Below are 27,166 nucleotides of genomic sequence, written 5' to 3' on the forward strand. Positions count from 1 at the left end.
AGAGGCAACTTTTGGCTTTTTCGCCGCCTTCTTTTTGGCTTTACCCCGCCGCTTCTTGCTGGAGTTTCTCAACAGCAAGCACAGTCTTGGGCACCACGATATCCTGCTCGGCCGATTTCAGTATCCCATGCAGTTCGGCTAAGCTCTTAGTCATCCCGTGCATATGGTACTGCATCACGAACTGGTTATAGTCCTCGGGTAATGACATCAGGATCAAGTCTGCAACCAAGTCACCATCGAGGTTCACTCCCATACGCTCAAGTTCTTCAACATGAGCTCTCATGTTGAGGACGTGGGTGTTGACAGAGCTACCTCTCGGCATCTCTGTCTTCACCAGAGCTTTCAACGTCTTGTACTTTTCAGTACGCGCTAGCTCCTCAAACATGGTCTTGAGCTGATTGATCATATCAAACACGTTCTTCCCCTCAAACTGCCTTTGCAGATTCGGGGCCATGCTTCCCAACATGAGACAGGAGATCTCATTGTCGTCAGTCTGATGCTTCTGCCAAGCATCCTTGACGGCTCTCGTGGCATTGGCCGCATGCTCTTGTGGTAGAGCCTCTTCCAGGACGTATGACTTCTTGTCGTGCTTGAGAACTATTCTCAAGTTACGATACCAGTCTAAGAAGTTCGTCCCAGTCAATTTATCCTTCTCAAGGATAGATCGCAACGTCAAACTCGGTACGCTACCGGTTGACGCCATGTCCTACAAAAGAGACAAAACAGAACGAACAAAACAAATGCAGATTCTATTAATGATCTACTACCAGCTAGTCCATCATCAATCAGTGTCTACATACCTATGATCTACGTTTATTGGATGAATTTCTTGGAGATTTCACTTGTTTCTCGCAGTAAATTTGTCAGAAAATCGCGCCGGAGAAGAGACATTCAAGAGAGAGAAGAAGAAAAACTCGAAGAGAGAGAACGCGATGTATGGCGGGAGACAACGATAAAGAGGAGAGAGAAAATGAGGTAAAAAGTAGATCTATATTTTATTTATTTTAGTATATTATAATATTATATAAATAAAGGAAGGGTATTATAGGGATTCTACATTTATAAGGGTATATCTGATGTTACCGTTTTTTTGTTACTGTGCGAGGGTATGGGCTGTAAATGAAATCGACATTTAATGTTATTTTTGCAATTGTCCCGCTTGGTTTATACATCTCTAACCAACTTCGCTGAACCTTGCACAGCTTTTTTGGATTCGGATACAGGTCTGCAACTATGAACGGGATTATATGATCTTACACTGAAACGTTCGGAATTCTGAATCGCTGCAATGCGTAATTTCCAAGCACAACCCGATCTATAAAACTTGCATCTTAATTCCCACAACTTCTTGTCAGACTTCACTGTAGAAAAACCGAAACAAGCTTTAACAGCGCCTTTCCGTACATATTCCTGAGCTGCTGCCTTATTATCAAACTCATAGCCAATACTTATATTCAATCCATCACTAAAATTGAATACTGAAAGAGAAAACGATGTGTCCTCCACAGCTACAATGGCCATATTATTCTCACCATCACCATCTCCATCACCAAAGCCAACTTTATGGGTTTCAGTTGCAGGTCCCTCTTTTAAAACAATTGCATGTTCTCCATTCATTTCATCTTCTTGAACAATAGTATGTTCATCATCCAGATCATCTATAAATTGTATCGTATTACTCGCACCTTTACTCTTGAAATCGGGACTCTGAATCATATTCTTATTATAACCTGCATAAAGCACAGCCCCATATGGTCCAACACCAATACCAACACCACTACCGGAATCCGGAATGTATTGCATAACAATTTCTTGTTCACATTCACTTCTCAAATTTACTTTTTCAATCTCCACGTGAAGCATGCTTCTTCCTCCGTTTATTTTGTCCATGAGATAAATAAACACTTGCTTGTCATTCCATATGTAAATCGGCTCACATTTTCCTTTTATTGATGGTAGATAACTTAGCTGAATATTTGCTTTTCCTTTGTCCACATTCATATCAGAATGTAACTCCTCAACCAGATGTCTGTATGTCAAATCTGTCGGAGGAAAAAGGAATATCACACCCTTGGCATCTTTAACTTTTCCTTCCCATTCATATTCTCCACTTGCATTCATTATCCACTTGCCACCAGACTTGTAATAAACAATTGTCATTCTTTCATCACTTACAGCCATTATGCCTGTACAAAATAAACACAAAATGGTGAAACTGGTTTGACGTGTTTGACGAGTTTGTCGAGTTTGACGAGTTCTACGAGTTTGACCAGTTGGACAAAATGGTCACTTTCACCAATGTGACGAGTTAATTTGACCAGTTTAACTGATATATATATATATATATATATATTACATTTGACTCATCTATATTATACAAATACGAAAATTAAAAAACCCTAAATACCCAAAATATATATCGGCTTTAAAAAAAACTTACCTATTAACGGGATCTACGTTTATTGGATGAGTTTCTTGGAGATTTCACTTGTTTTTCGCAGCAAATTTGCCAGAAAATCGCGCCGGAGAAGAGACATTCAAGAGAGAGAAGAAGAAAAACTCGAAGAGAGAGAACGCGATGTATGGCGGGAGACAACGATAAAGAGGAGAGAGAAAATGAGGTAAAAAGTAGATCTATATTTTATTTATTTTAGTATATTATAATATTATATAAATAAAGAAAGGGTATTATAGGGATTCTACATTTATAAGGGTATATCTGATGTTACCGTTTTTTTGTTACTGTGCGAGGGTATGGGCTGTAAATGAAATCGACATTTAATGTTATTTTTGCAATTGTCCCGCTTGGTTTACACCCATATCTCCAGCATCTCCGACGCGTGGGAGGAGCGGCCAGTGTTGATCACGCGCCATCGTTGCATGCGACGAAGAGGTCATGGATTTTGTTTCATTTCCTTCACTTTGATCGCAATTGTCGGAGAGAGAACCAGAGAAATGGCGGACAGGTCGGAGGTGAGCTGAAACTCTAAAAATTTCGACTGATTAATGTTGAATGATTAATTTAATAAAATTCTGGATTGGACTTTTTTTTTACCGTTACACTTGCTAAATTGATCGTTATCATATTGCCGGGAATCGGTTCCCTCCTTAAATAATAATATATAGATAAAGATTAACATATGGTATTTTTGCTAACAAGTGCGCCAAGCAAGAAATAAACACGACATGCCCAATGGCCATAACCTAAAAAGATCAAATAATAATAACAAATACCCCTTTTTGTGGGCAGAAACAGATTACAGAACAACATGCCGACAAACACAATGATCCCTCTTTTCTGTCCCCCCGAGTTATAATATTACAGAGATGCCCCAAAATCTATTTTTATTTGGAAAGAAATTAAAAAAAAAAAATATCAGACTCTCTCTCTCGAATCTTTTTTTTTTTTAAAATGAGGCATGAATGGAATACAAAAGTAGATGCCGAGAAGAGAAGAGAGGTTCAGAAGGAGAAAGGAGATGAGAGAGAATCGTCGAGGTCTTTGAAAGCAGCGTAGACAGCCTCCGTTCTGCTCTGCGGAAGTGGCAATCTCCTCACCTCTGTCATGTACCTGTTTGTTTCGATCGGTTCCCAACCCAAAACACGATCAAATATGTTACTTCTTTCATGCATTTTATCGGGTTTTCAGCCATTTTACGTTTCAATCCATAACATTAGAGAATATGACATATGATCATCATCGTCAACAGCAGAAAAGGAGGGGAAGCCCACTTGCCTGTTTGAAGCATTGGCGATCTTATCTCGTAGGCGTTGGTTGGGGATTGTGCCCATCCGTTCTGAAAACGCCGACATTGCCCATTCACGAATCACCACCACTACTGACCGCAGTAGACGTAATCTGAGGTTAGGAGATGGCACAATGGCTGCGTTTGATAATAAACGGTCATAAGCGTTTAACACAGTTTCAGCCGCTCCTTTGCAAGCCCCCATTAGAGCCCTTGCTATGTCTTCGTCTCCCACAGCCTCCGCACCCGTTTCCTTTCTCTCCTGCATCCACCATGACATTTTTAATTACTACTACTATGCTTACTTCTCTACATCTTTTCTTTTTTTTTTCTATCTGTACTGTATGTCACAACTTCTTAGTTCTTCCCCTTCCTTAACATGTGCCTCCATATACGCAGAAATACATGCAGGCGAATCTCTATAATATATGGACATTACGCATGTATGTGTAAAACCTGTAAAAGAAATTTAGTGTGTATGGTATTGCATGGACAAACAGCTTCATGTATGTGTATATGTATATAATGATGAAAAACAAACAACTGCAAACATCTATACATGTGCACGCATAAACACAGTTACGAGCATACATGCAATCAAACACCTATCCATATATGTATAAGCATGTAAAATGAGTATATGCATATGCATAGGCTAAAGTTTAAGAGGGAATACGTGCATACATACTATTCCGTTTATGACGCAAGGAAAAGGCTGATGATTAATATCAACTACTTGGTTTAGGACATCATTAGTCAGGGTAGAGTGTGACAGTGAGAGGAAACTTACAAGTGCGGCTTTCTCAAGGTGAAGGCACAAAACATCGAGGGGTAAAACAACTCCATCGCCAGGATATACACGAGAGCCCACTCTCTTCAGCACAGAACATGCATCAGCTATCCCACCTCGTGATAGAGCCTGGTCAATGAGTCGAGCCCATGTTTCCCTTATAATGCTGCAATCAGCGTCACCAGTGTAGTTTGCAAAGTACAGCATTTCCAGACAGATCTGGAAAAGAAAGAGAGAAAAGCAATCAGGTAGCGGAAAAGAAAGCAATTAGCAAAGACAAAAGGAACTATGCTAATACAAAGCTATAAGACAGCACTAATCTTTCCTCAGAGATGGGTTGCCCTATGACCTATCATTTAAAACAGGGATATTGATGGACATGATCCACAAGGACTTCGAAATCATTTTATAATCTCTCACCTAGTAAAAAGCGAATCATGATCAACTTGGACAGTTGACAACTTTTCGATGGTGAAGCTACACCAGGAACTGTTAACCTAAAAGACTGCCCAATTATCAATTGGGCTACAGATCAGGCAAACCACTAGGGGTTCCCTTTCTCCATGGTCACTTGTAAATCTAAGAGCATGAGAAGTTTGGTCTATGGTTTCATTAAAAATAAGCTATTCTGTATTTTGTCAAGCTACCCTATCTAGGCTTACCTCCCAGAATTCAAACGGAACAGCATATTCATTATACAGCTCTGTTATGCTTTTCAGATCCAAAGACAGCTCTTTAGCCTTCTCTTTTGCTGCATTTGCTAAACTGGCATCAGCACTAGGACCACTGTCGGGTACTGGCCCGTTATTGCCAGAGTCCTGCATGGAAACTGGGGCCTCCAACCTGGAAGCTATAGCTTCCAATTCCTCTTTTATTTTTATTTGGAACTGAATAACGGCAAGTTTTCCTTCAAGCAAATCAAGCAACCCACTTTCAGTAGCACCTCGAACTGAACCTATTAAACCATCACTGTTACTTGCATTCTTGGCCTGAAGAACTGCATGACTTAGATATTGTCGCCTACAGTGTACAGTAACACATTAGAGAGAGAAGCGGGATACCCTAGAGCTAAACGGTAAGCAGGGGAGAAAAAAATTGAAGTATCCAGCCAACGTCTCTCAAGATAATCTTCATGGCATAAGATAAAACACAATGGTTTACCTTTGTTCAAGAGTAGGATTATCCCCTGAATCAAGAGCACGTCTTTCTGCAAGCCTTAGAAGCACATGTGCAGCAAGCAAATGTTGCCTCTTCGACACATAATATTTTGCTAGAAGATCAAAGTATTTTGCTTGATTCAAAGGAATCTGTGTTCCAATTTGGCCCGGGGAAGGTGCCCCAGAAGGCATAGCTCGGACCTGAGAAAGAGGGGGACAAACGTGAGAAGTTCATGGAAAACAGTTGCATGTCCGATGTTAAAGCTATGATTGGTTGTCATGTTTGCAGTCAGCTACGAATTATTGGCTGTTAGTTTTAGGCTTTGATTTCCTTAGCTATGGAGCTTTTGGGTAAAACAACCAAAACAATCCATTAGGGTTATGCCACATATCTCTGGTAAAGAAAAAAAGAGCCACAGTCACCACCATTAAAACAAAACAATCAGGTCTAAAGCTTAGAACCAACCTCTGGTGTAAGCTCACGGCCAGCGTTCTGGAGAAAAGGTACCAAATCTGGACCTCCATACTCCAGCAGCTCGTTTTCTAGACCCAGGTCTATCATGGCCTTGTATAGGTATTCTCTGAATGCTTTGTCAGTTGACTGTACACCAAGATGAACAATTTGGCATATACATTGTCTCTTTACAGCCTTGTCCAGCACGGAACTAGCCAGAGATCTCAAAGCATTAACAATTATCTCATAGCACTGTTCACGCTGGGCAAGAGCATGTTCTCGAAGGGAAGCATCTATTTGGTCATTGAATGCATCACCTGCAGGATCGAGAGCCTGGGCCTTCTGAAGAGGTAAGCAGACAACAGCTTCATAGAACCTGTAGAGTTTTTATCAGAGTGAAAACCCAACAAATGATATTTAAAATGGCTAGACGAAACATAAATAAAACATGTTTTAGAGTTAGTTTGATTCCGGCTTTAGCTATGTGCTTTTGCCTTGATTCATTTTATAGGGCTTCTGCTCTATTCTTCTTTAATCATTAATGTTAACTGTGAACTTCTAGATTTATGCCTTAAACTATTTTTTTTTCTTTTTTTTCACTTTTAAAGTCTATTTTTAAAAATTAAAGGTTATTTGAAGATATTTTAAAACAAAAATATTTTAGTCCTGTAAAGCTAAAAGGGATTCATCTCAGGCTTAAAACCTACCTTCTTTTTGAAACGCAAAAGGCCAGAAAAGATAAAAAGGAAATTGAGCTGGGGCAACAGCAACAAAACTACAGTCATATACTTCTACTTGAATGAAAAACGAACCTTAGTTCCTCAAAGCGTTTGCAAACAGTTCGGAGATCTGCAGAACCAGGTACTTTGCTCAAGAAACCGAAGGCCTCTCTAGCAAGATTCTGCTTCTCCTCAGCATCTGATGCTACAGCAGCTCTCTCAAGACATTCAACAGCTAAGAAAAATTTATAATCGGACTCCTTGAAATAGCTTGGGCAGCCTTCCCGTAATCGCCCACTAACATCATCAACTGTCCCCCTACCATCGGGTCCCGTATAATACTGGATGAACATGCAGATCCGTGTTACTCAATGAAACATGAAGGATCAATTCTATAAGATCAACACCAAGAAGAGTGTGTTTAGCATTATAAAGCTTCGTTCAAAGAGTAGTACCTCCATTAGAGCAGATATAAGCCTTGTTGCAATTTGATCACCTTCTTCAGAACAAACAAGTTGATGGAATGTTAACTGAGCTAAAGCTTGCCTTAGGTTTGCATCTAGATCCTGAGTTAACCTTGCAACATGATGTTGAGAAAGAAGCTGGAGCAAGAAAAGGGCTTCTGCAGATCTAAGAAGCAGCTGTCTAATGCACTCCATTGCCCTTACCTGTAGGATGACAAGACCAATTACCAAACCAATAAAATAAATTTATGGCACGTAACTGACAACCAGACATAAAAGCATCTAACAAATTCTTACCTCCATGGCAGCCAATTCAGTAGGGCTATAAGGCAATCGTTGTCTTTTATTCGACGACCCGCCTCCGTTGGACTCAATACTCCTTGAATATGCTCCAAACAAGTTCGTCACCATAGTCCTCTCATCAGTTCCTAGAGCTGTACCATTACCATACAAAATAGATCCGGTTACATCTCCTAATCCAGCAACACAACCATAAAGCCCCCTTCTCTGGTTTCGTCTAGACCTCAAAAACTTCTCCAATGACCGAATCTTGCTTTCAAGCACATGCATAGCACCGATAGAAAGTCGGAAAACCATCACGCCATCCTCAAACATCGAACCAGAGCTGCCTTTTCTCGACATCACAGGAAGTTCCCAGAGAGGAAATAGTAATCTTGATGTACACAGGCAGAGCCCCTCATGAGCACCTGAGAAGATGGGCTCAGCTTCTTGAACAACCTGCCCCATGCTGAAACCTCCAGTTGCTGTTCTAGTATTTGAGAATCCACTGCTGCCTTCAAGCTGTGGCACTCCCACAATTCTAGGGTCCTCAAAAGCTTCCGCTGCTTTCTCCGCCACAATGTTACTGATAAGATCTTCAGTATAGAGTATACGAGCGGCCAACATCAAACACATGGCAGCGGCTTCACCTGCTCCAAAGCGGTTGAAGAAATCTTCTAGAAATGATCTTGGAGAGTTGGATTCCAGAAGTCTTCTCAAGATATCAACTGGCCTATTAAAAACCAGCTCCATCATGCCCATAGTACTGAAAACAACAATCTTCCTCCTCGGCAAGATATGCTGGGTGGAGAGATCACCTCTAGCCCAGAGCTTTCCACAAGCCTTTTCATATGACTCTCCCGAGATTTCTAGTCCACAATATTCAAGTTCTGAATATAATGACTGCACAGTGGCAGCAGTATCAGGAGAAGGGAGCACATCTGCTACAAAAAGCATACGGCCCTCAATAGGTAAAGAAGACACCAGTTCCCGTAAAGCCCGGGAACTCCTTGAACTTGGTCCCGTACTGCCAGAATGAGTGTGCGAAGTTGAATCTCTGCTCACAACAAGAAGAGAAGACATAGTAGGTGGCGAGGAATCCGAAAGCACAAGAGTTCCTACAGAATAATATGCTGTTTCAATCTTCATTGAAAGATCCTCATTCTGATTTCTGCCAGCCAGAGATGCAGCTCCAAAGGATATCCCACCACTGACCCCCAATGGAGGAGATGGTCTAGTAGTTACTACCTTCAAACAATTCGGAGTTTGACGGTTGTTGCTGAACCCGCTGAAACTAACATTTCCACCAGTTCCACCTGATGAGGTGGAAAGATACATTCTCCTGCCATCTGATAGCACAGCAACGAGGTGCAACCATTTGGATTCCAGCATGGACAATGGTGAAATGCAAACTATAGATGGCTTGCTAGATCGACCTGTGCCCCTCGCAGCTGCTGACTGCTGACCTCCATGGCTCACATCCCTTTGATTTAATAGATTCCTTTCTTCTGCCACCTTTTTAAGAGGGCCCTCCCCATTTGGCCCAAAAATGTACGCCTGAAGTTTCATCTCTTCAGTGCGGGCATATAAAATTTGCCTTTCATTGTCAACAGCCATCTCCACTACAGGATCGACAGCTCCAAACTTGAATACATTCGGAACAACCCACCTAAAAACCGGCATGATTGATGTTAATGCTAAAACATGTCATAAAGAATGAGACCATAACAAGGAGTTGAAGATTATAACTCTAGATACAAAATGAATTTCTAGAAGCTCGCTTCATACCACATGCAGTAGCAGAGACAGCAGAAAGCACAAATCTGTATATGTACCTTGAGATCACGCTGCCAACACCTGCGGTAAGGCAAACTTTGCGACAGCGTTTATGCCACCCTGAGCCGGTCGTGTAAAGCAGTTCATATATGTGACCATCACGTCCAGCTAGGAAAATACGGCCTTTATCAGTGCACGTAATACATGTCATTGTCACTCCATCTGAGGATATTGTATAATCTGGCATAGGCTGCAGCGAAATTTCAGCATAAGGATCTCTACCATCAGGTCCCTCAGTGCAGCACACTCCAACGAGAACCAGCTAACAACAATAGCAAGAGATATTCTCAGAAAATTATAAATGTTAAGCAAATAAATAAGTGGTGAACAGATTGATGGCTGTTAAATGATGATACCTCAACTGGAGTCGCCAGCAGCAAGAGATATTGAATAGCTTCAACAAAAATTCCAGGTCTGCATTTCGCAAGACCGACAGCACAAATAGCCTGCTCCTCCCCGCTATACTCTGGACATTGCCCATCCCTGATTAACACGTGTGCATAGGAAAACATTCAAGCAAACCCGAAAAAGCTCAAATCTCAGGAGAATATATGCATAAATTCTTTCAAGAATGAATAAGTGCAGCCGAAAACCAACAATCGAAGGCCTATTGCCCCCCAAACCCATACTGAAACTCGACTGAGTTCACTTGCTTCGCATTGGAACTATTGAGATGGTCTAGGGCTACAGTAACACCCATAACTACTTCAAACGAAATAGGCCATCTTACGTTATGAAAAAAAAGGTCATATTTACCACTTGTCAAAACGCCACAAAAACAAAGAATTATCAACCGATGCCCACGCCCGACGTATCTCTGGAAATATTCCACACAGAGCGGTGCCTTCGCCTCCAGCTGCATTATATCTCTCAATGAGCACAGAAGGTAATTCCCATGTATCGCCCACTTCAATCAATGGCGGCCACTGCAACAAATTCGAAACACGTCAGTGACAAAAGCTCGAACATAATAAGCCCTAAAACCCTAAAAACACCATTCCGAATATATTCCGGTCATTCCACTCAAAATCAAGAACCCTTCTCACATTCAATCAAGAACCCCAAAGCTCAAAACAACGAAACAAATAAATTGCGATAGGAGGAAGTCGATTAGTTCGTGATGCTAACCTCTCTGGGATGAGTAGAATACGGGTGACTTGCGTATCTGGAAGCTTCGAGAGCTTCTTCTAGGTCGAGCTGCGAAGCAACTTCTCGGCCAATGCGGTCGCTGACGACGAGCCCAGCATTCGTCACATCCCGCATCACAATCTCCTCTTCCGCCAACATCTTCCAAGAAAATCAGGAAGAACGCGAGAAGCAATTTGAACCAGAGAACCCTAGAATCGTACAGTTCTCAGCGGCGAGAAAATCAAAACCTTGGATTGGATTCGGAGCTCACGTAACCGAGAGCGGGAACGTTCAAAAATTGGGAGCGAAAATTTTCAATTTGAGAGAAATGCGTCTGCGAGCTCTCTCGCTCGCAGTTTTAAGTTTCGAGCAGGGGTTTATGAAATAAGGGTTTTTTTGCCTCTTTCCTTTTCCCTTTATTCCGGGTCGGGTCAAAATCTGCTTTCCTTTTCTTGATACCGGGTCGAAACTAAATAAAAGGCAAAGCAATAGATACATAATTTATTCGGATTAATAAATAATAATTTAACACATAAATGATAAATGTTATGAATAAATCGGTCGTTGACTTGTTGAAATCAAACCGGGATTATATACCATACACACTCGATGTCTTGAATGGCAATACTATTATTACATCTGAGATTATGATTTACATAAATTAAAAAAAAGGTGGGCTGCGTAGTTCTAATGTAATAATCCATTGATTTTAGGCTTAGTATATTTCCCCGACAACAGTTCTCCATGGGTTTTTTTTTTTTTTTTTTTTTTTTTTTTTTTTTTTGCGTGGATATATACCATCCGACATGGGAAATATCGTGTTATTCAAACCGTTAATAAAATATTTTTACACGCGAGCAAATAAAAAACAAACATGTGGAAAATGCTGTCGCGTCATCATTATTGTAACGATTTGTGTTGCATACTTTTGTACCATGCAAAGAAGACCGAATGATTAGCTCATATATCATATTGGCGTGATGACGATGATAAGTTGATAACTATAGTCATGATGTCGATATGGTAAATATGTGATTATATCGAAATTATGAAAATTATATGTTTAGTATATGGACTACATCAAACTTTAAATATATTTATTTTTCAAAGGATTTAGGATGTAGGGTAATTTGTATGCCATTTTAATATATTCCAAAAAAACTTTATTAGAAAAGGTGGTAATAGAATAGAAGAATGTAAAACCATGCCACCGGATGAATACTTTAAAAACAATGTAGAATTGTATTTATTATTGCATTGGATCCACAAAATGGTTCATACGAGAGTTATCTTTATATATATACATATATATATATATATATATATATATATATATGTGTGTATAAAGCACCATCATATCCAACAACACATTCAATGCAAGCCCAGATTTTGGCTAGATGGATAATTTTTTTAAACTCTTTCTTGAATTCTGGTGATTAGACACAGTTTGTGTTTTGTATTCTGAAAGATGAATTCCATAGTTTCCAACACAAAACTCAATGTGGTGAAGAAATGCAATTAAACCATTGAATATAGTTATAACCTTATTAAAAGACCGAGCGATCAAACCATTGAATATAATTTTCATCAAAAGAAACAACGGTCCGAGTATAAAACTCGGAAAACATGAACCCCCGATAGCGTGAGGGTAAATTTGTCATTTTGCATTATGGAACACGCGTCCACGCGCCACTTTGCAACTTCCCACCCCAGTTCGTTCCGAAGAACACGATTAAACTCCTCGACGAAACGGGGAAAAGCGGAAAATCGAAAAGCAAAGAGAAAAAGATGAAACCTCATTCGTCGAATTTCGTATTTAGTTTATAAATCAGAAGTCGTTCTTCCGGAAATTGAAATCGGGTTCTGTTAGGCCTCGCTTCACTCCTTTGCTTTTGACCATATATGGTTTTTTGCCCAGACGTTGAATTATTCAAGTTTCGGTCGTCCAAGATTTGAGGAGGTCGCGGTCTGGGATGACCCGGAGAGGATTCAGAAGCAGAATCGCTGTATGAGAAGCGGGAGAATGCCGCTCTTGAGGTTTCGATCCGGTTTTCCTCCTTGCTTCCGTGGAATTTCGATGACTAGAGATAAAACGGTGGCTGTCCATATTTCAGTGGGTACGAAGAACTCCGATCAATCCATGTGGAGCCCTGAGATGGTTTTGATTTTGGGGCAGTTCTCTCTGTCGCGAGGAGGTCAGCTTTTGCTTGTGTATTGTCAATTGAAAGTGTTTGTCTATGGAGAACCATTTAAAGGTTCCTTGCAGGGGGGAAATAGTGTTCATCCTGGATCCGTCTATCTATGTGGTCGTCACAAACCTTAACTATCAAGTGAGTTTGGGGAAGGGCATTCACCCGAGTTTAGCCGGCTCCCAGGATTAATCTGAGCTTGGTCCAGATACCCAAAAACAAAACTATCAAGTGAATGGGGGGTGGCTACTCGAATTGAAGCACAACACATCTAAACAAGCATGGGTCTGAGGTCAGGAGGCCGGGCTTTTTTGTTTCTCAACTCTCAAGAAAAATTCATCAAAGCCTTCACAGTTCAAACCTAGTTGTGCCTCTGTCAGGTGTTATGCTATCTGATCCTTCCAATGATGTGGGTTTACGGTTTGGGGACTTGTTCTTATCTGGTGATTGGGCCTGTTACACATTGAACTTCCTGGGACTGGCAAATACAGGTGGTGCTCTTGTTTCTGCAGGTGACTTGTTTTTCTAATCCAAAATTTTCAGGTTGGCCTGGAGAGCCGACTTCATCTTTAAATATGTCTGCTTGTTTCTGTATCTATTAGCTACATGTGGAGCATCGCAACATCCTCGGACGATAGTTACGGATTATGAAAGGCATGAGACAAGGAAGCATGATATGACAATTGCAGGAAGTACAGAGGAGCAAACACAACAACCCGCACCAATTTGATAAAGGCTAGATGTTGTTGTATAGGAAAGTGACATGTATTTATTTCAAATACGTATATGTATACGTGTTGTACAAACAGAGAATTGTATATAAAAGCAACCTTTGTGTTGCTGGAAAATACAAGTGAGAGAAAATTTCTAAAATCCCTACACCGACGCTTTTCTATCTTCTTCTCCCTTACTTCTCTCTGGTCTTCTTTGACCTCTCATGGCTTCTACGGTTTCGATTCTTGGAACCTGAAATGGTATCAGAGCCCTGTGTAGGTGATTTCTCTACTTGATTTTCTCATTCCTTTTTTTTTTCTTTTGTTGTTATCATGGCCGATTTCAACCAAACTTTCTCTGACGAAACCTCTGCTACGTCTTCTAATCCGGCACCGGCACCAGCTCCTCCTCCTCCTCCTCCATTGATTCCCACCGATTATTATGGGAACCATTACTTTCTCGGAGCTACTGATCACACCACTCTTCAACTCGTGAATGATCGCCTTACCGGACCTGAAAACTACAACACCTGGTGTCGCTCTATTACCATGGCGCTCGAAGGCCGAAACAAAATGGGTTTTGTCTCCGGTGCCATTTCACGACCTGACGATGGAGATCCTGATGCGCAGCTGTGGTACCGCAACAACGTCGTTGTCAGCTCCTGGCTTATCAACTCCGTTTCGCCGACCATTGCTACAAGCCTTCTGTATCTCAGCTCTGCTCATGACATCTGGCTGAATCTGTGCAAGCGCTTCAAACAAAGTAACACGCCTCGTTTATACAGCATCAAACAACTTCTGCATGGGTTGCGACAGGGATCTCTTGATGTTACCACTTTCTACACAAAGTTGCTCACCATTTGGGAGGAGATCAAAGCTTTGAAAACCCCACCTCACTGCAAATGCGGCAACTGCTCCTGCAATATATCTCAGGAATGGCGTGAACAAAGCGAACGTGACTTTGTCATTGATTTTCTCTTCGGGCTGAATGAGTCGTATGATGCAATCCGGAGTCAGATAATCATGTTGGACCCGCTGCCGGATCTCGAGAAGACATTTCATCTGATAACACAGCATGAACAACAACGCTCGATCAAGACTCCTTTGATCTCTGATCAACCTGTTATGCAGACCTCTACCCTGGTTGATACTTCTGCTCGACCAGTTGCTGCTGTACACAGCTCCAGAGGAAAGCCAAAGCCCTTGTGTACCCACTGTGGTCTTCACGGCCACACGATCAACAAGTGTTACCGTCTTCACGGGTTTCCGCAAGGCTACAGACCCTCCACGCCGCAGTTCTCTTCGAGAGGACCTGGTCAGTTCTCACGCCTGCCCCCTGCATATCCCCGCAAGCATGTTGTGGGTACTCTTACAAGCGATGTTAAGTCTTCCTCACTCCCTGATGTGGACACCATGACTGTGGCTCAGATTCATCAGCTCTACGGCCAGATTACTGACAAAATGAATCTGGGATCTCGTCCTTCTATTACAGGACACGGTGCTGCCGACTCTTCCAACCATGGTAACTATATCCTTTTTGGCTTCTGTTTCCCGATTGATGGTTCCTCTGTTCAGCATATAAATGGTTGGATAATAGATTCTGGTGCCTCAGTTCATGTTTGCCCAGATGAATCTCTGTTTACTGATCTGTCTCAGTGCAGCCCGATCACGGTGACCTTGCCTAATGGTGATCGTATTCAGGTTTCAATGGTGGGAACAATCAATATTACAAACCATCTGATTTTATCTGATGTCTTGTATATTCCGTCATTTGCCTTTCACATCTTGAGTGTCCCTGCTTTGCTGAGAAACACTTCCTATTCAGTTTGCTTCACCGAATCATCATGCATTATCCAGGATTCCATTCAGGGTTTGAGGATTGGCACTGCTAGGTTGCTTCGGAATCTCTATGTTCTGAGCTTTCCTTCGTCACCTCTGGTCAGTGATGTTTCCTGTTCATTATTGCTCGTTGATTCTTCTGTTTGGCACCGTCGTTTGGGACATCCCGCTTTTGACAGGATCCGAACTTTGTCTAACGATCTCCACCTCTCTAAGTCTGTAGATTTTGGTCACTGCGAGACCTGTCATCTAGCGAAACAAAGAAGATTGCCATTTTCACCAAGGAGCAATCTCAGTGCGGCAGTTTTTGATCTGATACACCTCGACATCTGGGGCCCTTTTTCAGTTCCTTCAGTTGATGGCTTCCGTTTCTTTCTTACAATCGTAGACGATTGTTCTAGGGCATCTTGGGTGTATCTTCTTAAACACAAAAGTGATGTTTTGACAGTTTTTCCTCAGTTTGTTATGCTGATTAAAACTCAATTCAACAAGTCCATTAAAGCTATACGCAGTGATAATGCTACAGAGCTTCGGTTCGCAGACTTATGCAACACTAATGGAATCCATCACTATTTCTCCTGTGCTTATACTCCGGAACAGAACTCGGTTGTTGAACGCAAACATCAACACCTTCTTAATGTTGCTAGAGCCTTAATGTTTCAATCACACATTCCCATTGAGTATTGGAGTGATTGTATTAGGACAGCAACATATCTGATTAATAGAACACCATCCTCAGTCTTACATCAGCGTACACCGTATGAGGTCCTCATGGGAAAGCCTCCTACATACGATCATCTACGTGTTTTTGGATGCCTGTGTTACGCCTCGACTATTGACAGAAACAGATCCAAGTTTTCTCCTCGAGCAAGACCAGCTGTTTTTCTTGGATACCCTATTGGATATAAGGGTTACAAACTGCTTGATAAGGAGACCAATGAGATATTTATATCTCGTCATGTTAAGTTTCATGAAGACATATTCCCTTTCACAGATCAGGAATTTTCTGGCAGGGATCGTGTTTCAGAAATTTTTGCTTCTGCTGTTTTACCAGCTCCTATTAATCTCGACATTCCTGTACCAGCTATGTCTTCTCTTGCGCCAGAAACTATTTCAGCTGCTCAAATGCCTCCTTCACAGCATGCATCCTCTGGTTCTCGCTTTGCCTCTTTACCAGTGGATGTTTCAGAATCAACAGTGGAACAAGATCAGTCTCCTTCTTCACCTGATCAGCCTCTTCGACCCCAGCGAATACATCGAAGGCCAGGGTATCTCTCTGATTATTATTGCAATTCTATTCAACATTGCTCTACTAATCATCCTTTGTCTGAAGTTCTCTGTTCCAGCAAACTGTCAACACCATATTCACAGTTTTTGCTGAATATTGATCATGACTCGGAACCTCAAACATTCAAGGCGGCTATATCATCCCCTCTCTGGCAGCAAGCTATGAACGATGAACTTCAAGCTTTGGTACAGAATAACACCTGGAGCATTGTGTCTTTGCCATCGAATAAGCGTGCCATTGGTTGTAAGTGGGTTTATAAACTAAAACGTAAGGCAGATGGCTCGATAGATCGGTATAAAGCCAGGCTTGTTGCCAAAGGCTTCACCCAGCAGGAAGGAGTCGATTATCTTGACACATTCTCTCCCGTAGCCAAGCTTGTGACTGTGAAGACGATATTGGCATTAGCTGCTATAAAAGGCTAGAGCATTACACAACTAGACATTGCTAATGCCTTCATTCATGGAGACTTGGATGAGGAGCTTTATATGGCTGTCCGACCAGGTTATACACCACCTTCTGGTTCTGCTCTTCCTCCAAATGCAGCCTGCAAACTTCATAAGTCACTCTATGGGCTCAAGCAGGCTTCTCGCCAATGGTATGCGAAGTTTTCTTCAGTTCTTATCCACGCTGGCTTCACTCAGTCGCAATCAGATCACACATTATTTGTTCGACGGACTGATTCTGCATTTTTGGCTCTCCTGATATATGTCGACGACATCATCATTGTAAGTGACAATACTTCATCTGTTACAGAGCTTAAGACACTGCTTTCCTGTCACTTCAAGGTTAAAGATTTGGGACCGTTACGGTATTTCTTGGGCTTGGAAATTGCGAGAAATTCTTCTGGTATATCAGTCTCTCAACGTAAATATTGCCTCGAGCTTCTTCGGGATGTTGGATACCTTGGCTGCAAATCGGTTTCTGTACCAATAGATCCGAATGTACAACTCAATCAAGATTCAGGTACTCTGCTTGATGACCCTGTCTCTTATCGGAACTTGGTTGGTCGTCTTCTTTACCTTACCATTACTAGACCCGACATTACGTTCTCTGTTCATAAGCTCAGCCAGTTTGTCCATCGCCCAACTACAGAGCATCTGAAGGCAGCACATCGTGTTATCCGCTATCTCAAATCCAATCCGGGCCAAGGGTTATTCTATTCTGCTCAAGCTGATCTGCGACTTCAAGCTTTTTCGGACGCTGATTGGGCCTCCTGCCCTGATTCTCGGAGATCTGTCACGGGATTCTGCATTTTTCTCGGCTCCTCTCTTATCTCTTGGAAAGCTAAGAAGCAGCAGACGGTATCACGAAGCAGCGCAGAAGCCGAGTATAGGGCTCTCGCAAACACCACTTGCGAGATTACTTGGTTGTTGAAGCTGTTTGCTGATTTAAGTGTCAGCATTCCTCTGCCAATCAGTTTATTTTGTGATAGCAATTCTGCTGTTCATATCGCATCCAATTCCGTTTTTCACGAACGAACGAAGCATATCGAACTTGATTGCCACGTTGTTCGGGAAAAATTGGTTGCTGGTCTGATACATCCGCTGCACATTGCTGCTGAACACCAATTAGCAGATATCATGACCAAGGCAATTCCACCGAAGCTCTTCCATTCGTTGCTCAGCAGATTACAGATTTCAAATCTTTTTCTTCCTGATGGAAGTTCAAGATTTGACGGGGGAGTATTAGCTACATGTGGAGCATCGCAACATCCTCGGACGATAGTTACGGATTATGAAAGGCATGAGACAAGGAAGCATGATCTGACAATTGCAGGAAGTACAGAGGAGCAAACACAACAACCCGCACCAATTTGATAAAGGCTAGATGTTGTTGTATAGGAAAGTGACATGTATTTATTTCAAATACGTATATGTATACGTATTGTACAAACAGAGAATTGTATATAAAAGCAACCTTTGTGTTGCTGGAAAATACAAGTGAGAGAAAATTTCTAAAATCCCTACACCGACGCTTTTCTATCTTCTTCTCCCTTACTTCTCTCTGGTCTTCTTTGGCCTCTCATGGCTTCTACGGTTATCCAATAAACAGGACGGAGAAGATGCATAATAAAGTGCCAAGTACCGCCTAGTGCATATTGATCCAGGGGCGAATGAGCGAATGAAGATTAGTCTGAATGTGCAAGTTTTAAAGGTGTCGGTTCATAGTTGAACGTAATTCAAAAAAAAAAAAAAAGACTCTGTCCTTTCTTTTTCCCATAGACGTGGAACTCTCTCTTATAATCCAACAACTTTCAAAAATACTCGATGGAGAATGAGATCCAGATTTTGCTTATACGATGGTTCAGGACCTTCAGGTTTCCCCTTTTCCTGAAATCTTCTTTGCTTTAGAGAAGAAAAAAAAAAGGAAAAAGGCAGTTTTTAAGATACTCCGTATATGTTTTCTCGCTTTGATCGGTTTACTTTGACTGTCTTTGTTATTTCATACAATTAGTTTAGAGACTTCTATGATTTCCCGTTCATTAGCCAGCTGCTTTCTCTTCGCAATCATATGCAAAGACAATGTACATTCAAGATGCTAAGACCAAGGCTGAAAAAGAAAACCATGTGATTTTTTGTATATATAAATTGGATAAATCGTAAACCCTAAAATCTTATTTCATATTGCATGATCTATTTTCTTCGCCCTGTAAAGAGAAAATACAAAACAAATGGAAAATAAAATATTAGTTATTTTCGGATAGGTACCCAAAAATTAAACTCCTAATGTGAAACCGCATTATTATTGTAGGCCGTTATGGGGATTAGTTAGCCACGTGTCAACGTCGTCACATGATTTTTAATGTGTGATGTTGGTTGAAGTCTTCGACTTTTGGATTTATTCACATATTTATAACAAAACCGAAATTAAAATAACTTATCATATGGTGGAAATTTGTGCATGCATTCTATAAAAAAAAATGGGAATGGTGATGTTATTAAGTAAAGCATATGTCACGGGAAAAGGATGAGACATCAAAAGTCTTTGTAATCCTACTTGGATCCAGTGAGGAAACCCCGCTTGTCAAGTAGTACATAGTTTTGTAATTAATTTCTTGATTTTATTCTACAACAAAAAAATGCAATATGCGAGAAAAAAAAATATAACAAAAAAAAAATATTAGCGGATAGAAGAGGATGGAGAGTGATCCCTAACCATACGACCCAATGCAACCTTTGACATAAATAGTACCATTTCTATTTTTATCTTACACGCTTTTTTTTTTAACGGAAGTTCTCTATCTGCTACCCTTCGGATGCGCTAACTAGGTAAACCTCCGATCCGGGAGCAGCAATCTTACACGCATTTTCAATGTTGATTTGAAAATCAGTGGAAAAAGCGATTCCGAATGAAGATTAGCTTATTACATTACATAATTTTTTGAACCGATACATATGTTCTTGTACGTAGATGAGTATTATATTCTTATTATATATATATATATATATATATATATATATATAGAAATTAAGTTTTGGATACTGTATGTGATTTTTTTTCCCGGTTTTATGGCAAATTTTAGTTTACCGCAACCATCATTTGTTTTATTGATTATGTATGTATGTGCGTGTTTCAATTTTAAAAAAAAAATGTGCTTATATATAGCCATGGACAATATATTCAAAAGACAAGTTTGTATATATATGTTTTTTGGGTAAGTTGTATAAATATGTTCAAATATAGCTTGTTTAAATTATACTCTCCACGACGAATTGAGATATGTGTGAATTTATAATCATTGATTAAATATATGCCAGTTAATGATTTATTTTATGCATTTAATGATTTGGGTCCATAATCGTATACATTTTGACTCTAAACTGAATTTTTATTATAATGTTATTTTCAACGTAAGTTAAATAATGATTTTTAAGATATATTTTTTATATTTTTGTTTTGATACGCTTGTATGGTTGATCCAACAAATTGCCCCATGCTTGTCTAGAAAGGGGTCCATCAGTGCACATGGAGAGGCAGCAGTCTCTCATGGACCAACCGCTCCGGCAACATCAGAAATTGAATCTCAGTTCTCACATAACCAATAACCATTTATATCATTATTATTCTCAATAATGAAATATTATTTATAAATTGAATTATTAATCAAAACTTTATTATCCATGTGAGAATCGCACTAATAATTTCTCAAACCTATCATTCCAGAGACTATTTATTAACTAAATTTTCATGTACGTAACGATAATAGGAGACATGATGAATGGTTTCAAAAGGAAGGTGGGCCTCATCAGCACGTCATTGTTAAATTTTAAAATTTAAATAAAAATAAAACGCAATAGTTATCGAAAACGATGGAAAGTTTATCTAATATTTATACATGCTGAGTATTATTATTCTATATTATGCAGTGTATATTCATAAGAGTAGTGTATTATCTGAATTTAATGCGGTATAAATTTCGAATGGTAGCAGTTAGAGGTCCTCCGTTGTAAAAAAAATATATATATAAATAAACGTCGGTTTCATATCTTTGTTTAGGGCGGAATTAATACATAATATAAGTTAAGTAATTATATCTCGAAACTTTTTTAGACGATTTCTTAGTCTAATTCCCAACGAACATGAACAAATTATAAAACGATATTAAAAGAATAAATAAGGGACAAGTTCTATAAGAATTAATATGTCGAACCACAAATCCCGTGATGCCCTCGTACTTGCGTGGGTGTGTTTTTCTAATTCCTAATTTGTCGGAAATAATTTCGGTGGTACCCCATTATCAATACTTTATATATACACACATACTCATATGTATATACATACACACATATATATATGCCAATACATGTATGGCCCTTTCAACATTCCATGATACTACGTTTATGTATGGTATACTATACCATAACCATATATATTTGTCTTTATGCATATAATAATGCATATATATGCTAAAAAAAAGGAAAATTCCAAAATATTATATTTCAAATATTATAGCCGAAACCTTATACGAAATATACACAATCCCCATCGGGCAAATATTATATAAAAAAAATTACACATTCGAGAAGCAGTCGTCGTAACAAGTAAATATATTCACATTTATGAATGCGTGTGTATACAGCGTATGAAATTAAGTTTTCTACTTACTTTTACCAAAAAAAAACTTATAAAATTAAGCTGTTACCAAATCCCAAAAGATCAACAAACAAATACTATAAATATAACAATCATAATTCTCAATCCCATTATAATTCTTAATCTCATTAGATTTTCTCTATATAATAGAATTTCTAGACAGGATTCATAATTCCATTAGAATTGCTATTCTAATTAGTATTTTCAATCTAATTCGATTTTTTATTATATATAAAAGGTGAACATACACTTTATAAAATTAGGAGGAAAAATATCTGTACAATTATACGAAATAGACGTTAACTGCTGCGCGGATATCACGTGGCACATCCGGTAAAATTTAAAACTTTAACCAGTAATATTGAGAAGCAAATGGGAGGAGAGGTTGAGTCACGTGAGCTCAATTAGCAACTTTTAATTATTTTTAATCTATCTCTTAATCACACGATTACTTAACTGCCTCTTTCCCGGAATGGTGATGTTATTAAGTAAAGCATACAGGTTCCCAATTATTGGCTTGTTTCTAACCATTTGATTTCTTTATATGGCCCTACTGTTTTTGCACATTTGATCTATTCACCTAATTCTATATCTACAGACGATTTGTAATAACAGAAACTAATAAATATTTTCTCATTTCTGTAATATTACCGTTTCTATATGTAATATTACCGTTTCTGTCGGTTTTATTTACTTTTTCTAGGAAAAATCCAAAAAAAATAATGAATTTTTTAATTTTGAAAAAAAATATCGAACTTTATTTTTATTAAATAAATATTAAATTTTTCAAATGAATCTAAAAAAATACTGAAATTTTTTAGTGATCCAAAAAAATACATAAATTGTTTTTTGTGATTATAAAAAAAACGCTGAACTTTTTTAGTGATCTAAAAAAATACATGAATTTTTTTTCGATTGTAAAAAAAGTTGACGTATTTGCATCTTGTCGTGTCACGTCAGTCATTTTGACAATTGTAGAAGAGTTAATATTTATTTTGTCAAATTAAAAAAGTTTAATGTTTATTTGATAAAATAAAAAGTTTAGTATTTTTTTTATTAAAATTTGAAAGTTTAATAATTTTTTTGGGATTTTTTTTATTTTTATGTAACTTACATGTTTCCATTCTCTTACTATTTGTTTCATTTGTTATTCCAGAGGTTTTTATTTGTAAACTCCATGAGAATCTACTGTATTGTAACATATAAATATAAATATATTTATTAATTGCGGAAGGAAAACAAAAGAGAGGGGCCGTTTTCTATATAAAGGATAAGCCATTGGAGGCAGAGAGAGACAACGCTTTTTGTCTCATTGCCTGACTCCTCCTCCTCCTCCTCCATCGTCGTCGTCGTCACTCTCTCATATTTCAGGCGCAACCTTTCCCAATAAACTTTAATAGATTAAAACTTTTGGTGGGTTCTTATTCACTGCCCATTAATCAAACAGATTCTTGTTCCTTTTTCTTGCCTTTTAATTACCCTTCCCAAAAAAACCACAGAGCTCTCCTCCTCCTCCTCTTCTTCTTCATCATTATCTGATAAATCGTGGGAGATAAATAAAGATGGTTTGCGTGGTTTCTCGCACGGGTCGCCAGTTTCAGAGATACAACAAGGGTCGCCGCCAAGTCGTCGGGTATGTATATGTACACACATACACACATGTTAATTCATACATATACCCTCGTACATATACACGTAGATCTGCGCATACATATGCCTTACAAAGGTGATTGAATCGCTAATCGATTTCTTCGTATTTGATGGTAAATTGTGGTACATCAGTTCTCGAAATTTGGCTGCCGGTTAGGTCACCACTAGGTGGATATTTTATTACATAAATCGTAAATCTGGAAAACACTTGACTGTATATTTAATTATAGTTTCCAATTACTTGATTTTCTTTTTTATTTTTATCTGTCTCAAAAGCTTTCTAATATTGGGGAAAATGGGGGGGGGGGGGGGAACGTACAGATTCAAGATATCCAGCGACGGCACCATCAGTGATGAACTCGAAGTTCTTGTTATCACTTCCCAGAAGGGTCACGCCATGATGTTTCCCAAGGTTTTTTTTTTCAACTCTTTCTTCTGACAAAAAATTCAAGAACCAAACAGAAACTTGTTAGCATCTGTCTTGTAATAATTATTAATAATTTTTATAAAGCTAATTGTTGGTTAATTTTTAAAAAATAATAATAAATTGGGCAGGGAGGGTGGGAGCTTGATGAATCTGTAGAGGAAGCGGCTTCTAGAGAATCCCTAGAAGAAGCCGGAGTTCTTGGCAGCATTGAGGTATTGTTCCGTTTGCAGATATCTTTAATTTTAATGGGTATATTAATATGAATTATGAAATTTAATTTTATACATTTTTATCAATTGGATTTTTGTTGGGTTTGATATCTTTTTTAAATATGCAGAGTCAACTGGGGAAATGGGATTTCTTGAGCAAAAGCAGAGGCACATTCTATGAAGGGCTAATGTTCCCTCTCCTTGTCAAAGAACAACTTGATCTCTGGCCCGAACAACACCTTCGTCAGAGAATTTGGGTTAGTCTTTTTTTTTTCATATAAAAAAAAAATTCCAAAATCGAATTTTCTAGCAGAATAATGCAAAGTAAAGCGTTGATCTTTAAAAAAGAATATCATATATGTATGTGTATATATACACATGCAGATGACAGTGGGTGAAGCAAGAGAAGCGTGTAGGGATTGGTGGATGAAGGAAGCATTGGATGTTTTGGCTGAGAGGCTTTCTTCTCCCATGAAGCAAGACAATGAAGAAACAATCACCATCTCTATTTTATGATACATCATGTCATGTCATGTCATGTCGTGTCATGTATATATGTATCCCATCTGTATATAAAAATCTAGACGTAATGTATGGATTAGAAAGACCGGACCAAACTAGCAAAAGTTTGGTGCATAGAGAAAAATGTTAGATTTTATATTAGGAATGAGCATATGAAGACATGTGATTTGGTCTTTGTTTTTGTGCTATACCTCTCTGCTTAGGAAGTATATATATATATATATATATATATGTATATATATACTTCCACCTAAACAGATGAAAGAGATGCAGTTACTGCAATACTAGTGGTGAACAAGTCCCCTCAAAGATATATTTTAAAATAAGCGATAATTATTTTGATTTTTTTTTTGGGAGAAAATGACAAATATTATACATATGGTGATGATGATGATGATGATGTTGATGTGACATGTACATACTGTAATATATTATGGGCACAATTTATTTCCAATTATCTACTAATAGATGATGGGAGGGAGCATCCATTTCGTTTTCAGCTGTTGGGCTTTATTTTCAAAATTCTTGCATTAGGAAACGACTTGTCAAGACCTTTTCCTATTGGGCGTTAGGCCCATTAATGGTTTACCGAGTTTTATGAGGCCCAACTAGTAAGGGCATTATATCATTGGCAGATTTAATGGGCTTTTTATTTGTGTAATATACAGCTCACAAAACCGACGCGCGCTTGTGCAGCGCGTGCAGCTTCGCTATAACGATGTAGAGATAGCAAATCAATTTTCGTCCATTTTCCTATTTTTTTTTCTTGGAGAACCTGTCCTACAACCTTTCGGATCGAGCACCGGACACTGTAATGCCTCAAAGCCCAATGGGCCGGACAAAAACGATATCAGGACAATATCACGGACCAAGAAAAACCTCAAACTCACGCACACGAATCTACAACATATACATAGAGATAAATCAGTTGTAATTGACAGACGACAGATGAGAGACAAGAAGGCCACGAGGAATCGAACCCCCGATCTCATGGTTTCTCCATACTTCTTGAAGAAGTTTGGACCCTCAAAGAGTAAAACGGAAAAACTAATCAATTCTATTCACTTGAGAAAAAGTCAAGTACAACTCACTTTTTGTTAGAGCTACTCAACACCCAGATGAAACTCCCCCTGAGTTTCAACTCACTCTCACAATGAATTCTACCGATTAAAAACCTTACCAAACATTAACGCTCACCAAAGGAATAGAGATTTTTCCATTAGGTCCCCCCCTCAGATCCACGCCCAAACACTCACCAGAGGAAAGAGATTTGCCCAATCGGTCTCTTCCTCAGATACACACTCACTCAAAAGTGAGTTATCACTAACCAACAAAAAGACTCTCTTTTAGTAAAATATGCTTTGCTCTCCGTGAGAACTGATATGCACTTGCTCTCTCCTTTATATAGGCTCCTCCAGTTCGCCTTAGATCTCCACGAATTGATTTGATAGACTCCTCTTTGATTTTCTTTGATTTCATCTTTATCTTCAAGATCTCATCTTTATCTCTTGTTTGACTCTATCTCTTCAGCCTTTGACCTTATCTCCAAGATCTTATCTTTATCTCAAATCTCCTCAAATCTTCTTGGCTTTGATTCTATCTTCATCTCTTCAAGTCAAATCCAAACTTCGTGGCTTAACTTCGTGGTTCTATATCTTCAGATTGCTTTTCCTAAAATCTCTCCAAGTGGTTGAAATTGAGTTCATCTTAATCTCTTAGTCTTTGACTTTATCTCAAACTCGTCAGTTGTACCTCAGAATTGCGTGAGTTCTATCTCGCCGGATTCTTCTCTTGAAATCTCTCAAGTTTGTTGAACCTGCAATAACTACTTAACAACCAAAAAACACATGTGCAAATAATTGCACTAACAATCTCCCCCTTTTTGGTTATTTCAGATCATGCACACACACACATAAAAATGTTCTCAATTCAGCACAACTTCACATCAAGATTCGCATCATGATTCAGACATATTTGACTTTGATTCACTTAACAACACATTTCTCCACATTCACTCAGACAAGTTTGACTTAAATTTGAAGTAACTCTGACCACTTTGACCTTGTCTTTTTCTTTTGTTCCTGTACGTTCTCAGTTCCATTGATGGAATCATTATCGTCTCATTATCTTCATCTTCTGAATCATCATCTACACATTCTCCCCCTGTGTGCATGTATGAAATAATCCAAAATCTTGAGTGAGAAGAGATTTAAGACACTTACCTGGCTTGCAGAATTTTGAATCTTCCTCTTGAATCTAGGAGTGCACACCTTTTGTCTCACCATTTTTCTGTTCAACACTTAAAAACAACACTCGCAGTAGGATAATATGAGCGTCACCTCCTTTCTCATCACAAAATTGATTGCAAGTCTCTGATTTTTCAGCTCCACATTGTCCAATAACTTAGTCATTACTTCACCACTCAACTCAAATCCGGTTTATATATATATTTTTTTTAAAATCAAATGAAAACACATGCGAGATTAATTGGGATCTTTCAAATTTTAAATCTAATAACATCATTCAGCAGATCATTAGAGCATAATGCTTGATCAGTTAAGTCAGAAATACCTCACTTTCCACCGAACACTTCACTGACTTTTCTCCCCCTGAACTTCTAGGACGTTGAAACCGAGCATGCAAGTTTCACCATTTAAGTCCA

General features: G+C 39.0%; 3 protein-coding genes across 3 annotated transcripts; 2 read left to right on the top strand and 1 right to left on the bottom strand.

Annotated features, from left to right (window-relative positions):
* Nucleotides 1-3,200: 3,200 nt before the first annotated feature.
* LOC104823681 (nuclear pore complex protein NUP155) lies at nucleotides 3,201-10,935 on the bottom strand. Its single transcript, XM_010555363.1, has 13 exons — nucleotides 10,574-10,935; nucleotides 10,202-10,371; nucleotides 9,802-9,928; nucleotides 9,445-9,707; nucleotides 7,628-9,278; nucleotides 7,322-7,534; nucleotides 6,960-7,207; nucleotides 6,160-6,523; nucleotides 5,698-5,894; nucleotides 5,199-5,556; nucleotides 4,537-4,755; nucleotides 3,737-4,008; nucleotides 3,201-3,571 (listed from the first exon to the last, which is right to left on the bottom strand). The coding sequence occupies exons 1-13, from the start codon at nucleotides 10,730-10,732 to the stop codon at nucleotides 3,463-3,465; spliced, it is 4,350 nt and encodes a 1,449-aa protein (XP_010553665.1). The 5' UTR covers nucleotides 10,733-10,935; the 3' UTR covers nucleotides 3,201-3,462.
* A 6,152-nt stretch (nucleotides 10,936-17,087) lies between these two features.
* Nucleotides 17,088-18,419, top strand: LOC109116399 (uncharacterized mitochondrial protein AtMg00810-like). The gene has a single exon (XM_019201772.1). It carries the CDS (start codon nucleotides 17,088-17,090, stop codon nucleotides 18,417-18,419), a length of 1,332 nt encoding a protein of 443 aa, XP_019057317.1.
* Nucleotides 18,420-23,641: 5,222 nt separating this feature from the next.
* Nucleotides 23,642-24,692, top strand: LOC104825953 (nudix hydrolase 17, mitochondrial-like). The gene is made up of 4 exons (XM_010558414.1): nucleotides 23,642-23,758; nucleotides 23,902-23,985; nucleotides 24,111-24,239; nucleotides 24,367-24,692. The coding sequence occupies exons 1-4, from the start codon at nucleotides 23,642-23,644 to the stop codon at nucleotides 24,496-24,498; spliced, it is 462 nt and encodes a 153-aa protein (XP_010556716.1). The 3' UTR covers nucleotides 24,499-24,692.
* Nucleotides 24,693-27,166: the final 2,474 nt, after the last annotated feature.

Source organism: Tarenaya hassleriana, unplaced genomic scaffold (genome assembly GCF_000463585.1).
Source record: "Tarenaya hassleriana unplaced genomic scaffold, ASM46358v1 Cleome1, whole genome shotgun sequence".
NCBI lineage: Eukaryota > Viridiplantae > Streptophyta > Magnoliopsida > Brassicales > Cleomaceae > Tarenaya > Tarenaya hassleriana.